Source organism: Ochlerotatus camptorhynchus, unplaced genomic scaffold (genome assembly GCF_037179485.1).
Source record: "Ochlerotatus camptorhynchus isolate MF236.1 unplaced genomic scaffold, CSIRO-AGI_Acam_v1.1 ptg000115l, whole genome shotgun sequence".
Taxonomy (NCBI): domain Eukaryota; kingdom Metazoa; phylum Arthropoda; class Insecta; order Diptera; family Culicidae; genus Ochlerotatus; species Ochlerotatus camptorhynchus.
In genome coordinates this window covers 4,920-6,854 of record NW_027040605.1, presented here as the reverse complement: position 1 = coordinate 6,854, position 1,935 = coordinate 4,920, and the positions used below count along the sequence as shown (strand labels likewise).

General features: G+C 45.4%; 1 protein-coding gene across 1 annotated transcript; it reads left to right on the top strand.

The window, feature by feature from the left end:
* Positions 1–507: 507 nt before the first annotated feature.
* Positions 508–1,554, top strand: LOC135699770 (uncharacterized; the record flags this gene model as incomplete). Its single annotated transcript, XM_065220086.1, has 1 exon — positions 508–1,554. A coding segment is annotated over exon 1 (1,047 nt), but the record flags the coding sequence as incomplete, so codon positions are not given.
* Between the last annotated feature and the right edge of the window lie 381 nt (positions 1,555–1,935).

Here is a 1,935-nt window from a genome sequence, read left to right as displayed (position 1 = left end):
TCTGAACCAAGGCCACCATCTTTGATTTAAAGGCGGCGTGACATCAATTTTCGGCATCTACGTCTCATCCCCATTCTAAAAATAATCATATTTTAGGATATTTGACACTTTTCCGCAAATCGGAAGCCAGCCTACAGGCTGGATTACGAAATGGCGCCGGATATCAATTTCCGGCTTATGGTTCTAGGTATTGAGCTATTCTTCAGTTTGTTCGTCATCGAACACAAAATATCGCTCGGAGATAACATACCCACGTTGATCGATTCGGTGTTTGGCTGGGTGGTATGTGGTACCTTGGCATTACCTAAGGCGATAACTCAGGTCAACTGTAATCTGTCAGTCTCGAATCGACTTGAGGATCTTCTTACTCGTTTCTGGGAATGCGAAGAAGTTGGATAACAAGGCAATTCGTCACCTGATGAAGCATTTTGTGAGGAACAATATCAACGCACAGTTCAGAGAACAGATGATGGTCGATATATAGTCACTCTCCCCAGGAATTAAGTTATGCTGAAGCGTATGGGTGAATCGAGGGATATAGCTCTGCGGCGCTTCTACAGCACGGAACGCAGGTTGGCGAAGGATAACAACTTACGTCAACAGTACGTGGCTTTCATGGAGGAGTATCAACAATTAGAACACATGAAGGATGTTCAGGAAATTACTGGCATCGATATCAAAAGGTGTTACCTACCACACCATCCTGTGGTGAAGGAATCGTCTACGACAACCAAGGTGCGAGTCGTATTCGATGCGTCCTGTAAAACATCGACCGGAATATCATTGAATGATGCCCTCTACGCAGGACCGGTGATTCAGGAGGATTTGCGAGCGATTATCATTCGTGGACGAACTAGACAGATCATGGTTGTTGCTGATGTGGAGAAAATGTTCCGGCAAATTTGGTCTTGCCTTACGGATCTTCGATTCTTAAGTATATTCTGGCGTGCTTCACCCATGGATGAGATCAAAACCTACGAACTATGTACGGTCACCTACGGAACTAAACCGGCACCATTTCTAGCTACTAGAACCTTGAAACAACTAGCAATCGATGAAGGTCACCGATTTCCTTTAGCGGCCGTTGCTGTGGCAGAGGATACATACATGGATGATGTAATAACAGGGGCAGATGACATTGAAAGGGCGTCGAGGCTAAGAGCGGAACTGCAGGGAATGATGGAGGCAGGAGGTTTTCATCTACGGAAATGGGCATCGAATTGTTCGAAGGTTTTGGAAGGAATTCCACAGGAAAACTTAGCCATTCCCAAAACTAAGGAAATTAACTTGGACTTGAATTCCTCGGTGACCACCTTAGGTTTGGTTTGGATTCCCGGAACGGATAAGTTGAAATTTAAGTTCCAAATCCCCAAGCTGGTTCCTACTGAACAACTCACGAAACGAAGGATTCTCTCGATTATCGCTACACTGTTTGACCCAACCGGGCTGATTGGAGCTGTTATCGTTGAAGCCAAAAATTTTATGCAACGCTTGTGGATGATGCAAGGTGAAAACGGTGAAAAACTAGATTGGGATGATCCGGTTCCTTCGAAGGTTAGTGAGGATTGGTGGCGATTCTATCAACAACTACCACGATTGCAGGAGATTGAAGTTGATCGTTGTATAGTAATTCCTTCTGCAGTATCCCTGCAAATTCACTGTTTCTCTGACGCTTCCTTGAAGGCCTACGGAACCTGTTTATACCTACGGAGCGAGGATGCATCAGGACAAACCCTTGTTCGATTGTTAGCGTCACGATCAAAGGTCGCACCTTTGAAAACACAATCCCTTCCAAGGCTTGAATTTTGTGGCGCCCTCCTAGCAACTCAACTCTGCCAAAAGGTGAGAAAGGCGATTCGCATCGACGCTCAGGTCTACTTTTGGACAGACTCTACTTGCGTGTTACGTTGGATCAAGGCTTTACCTGCTACATGG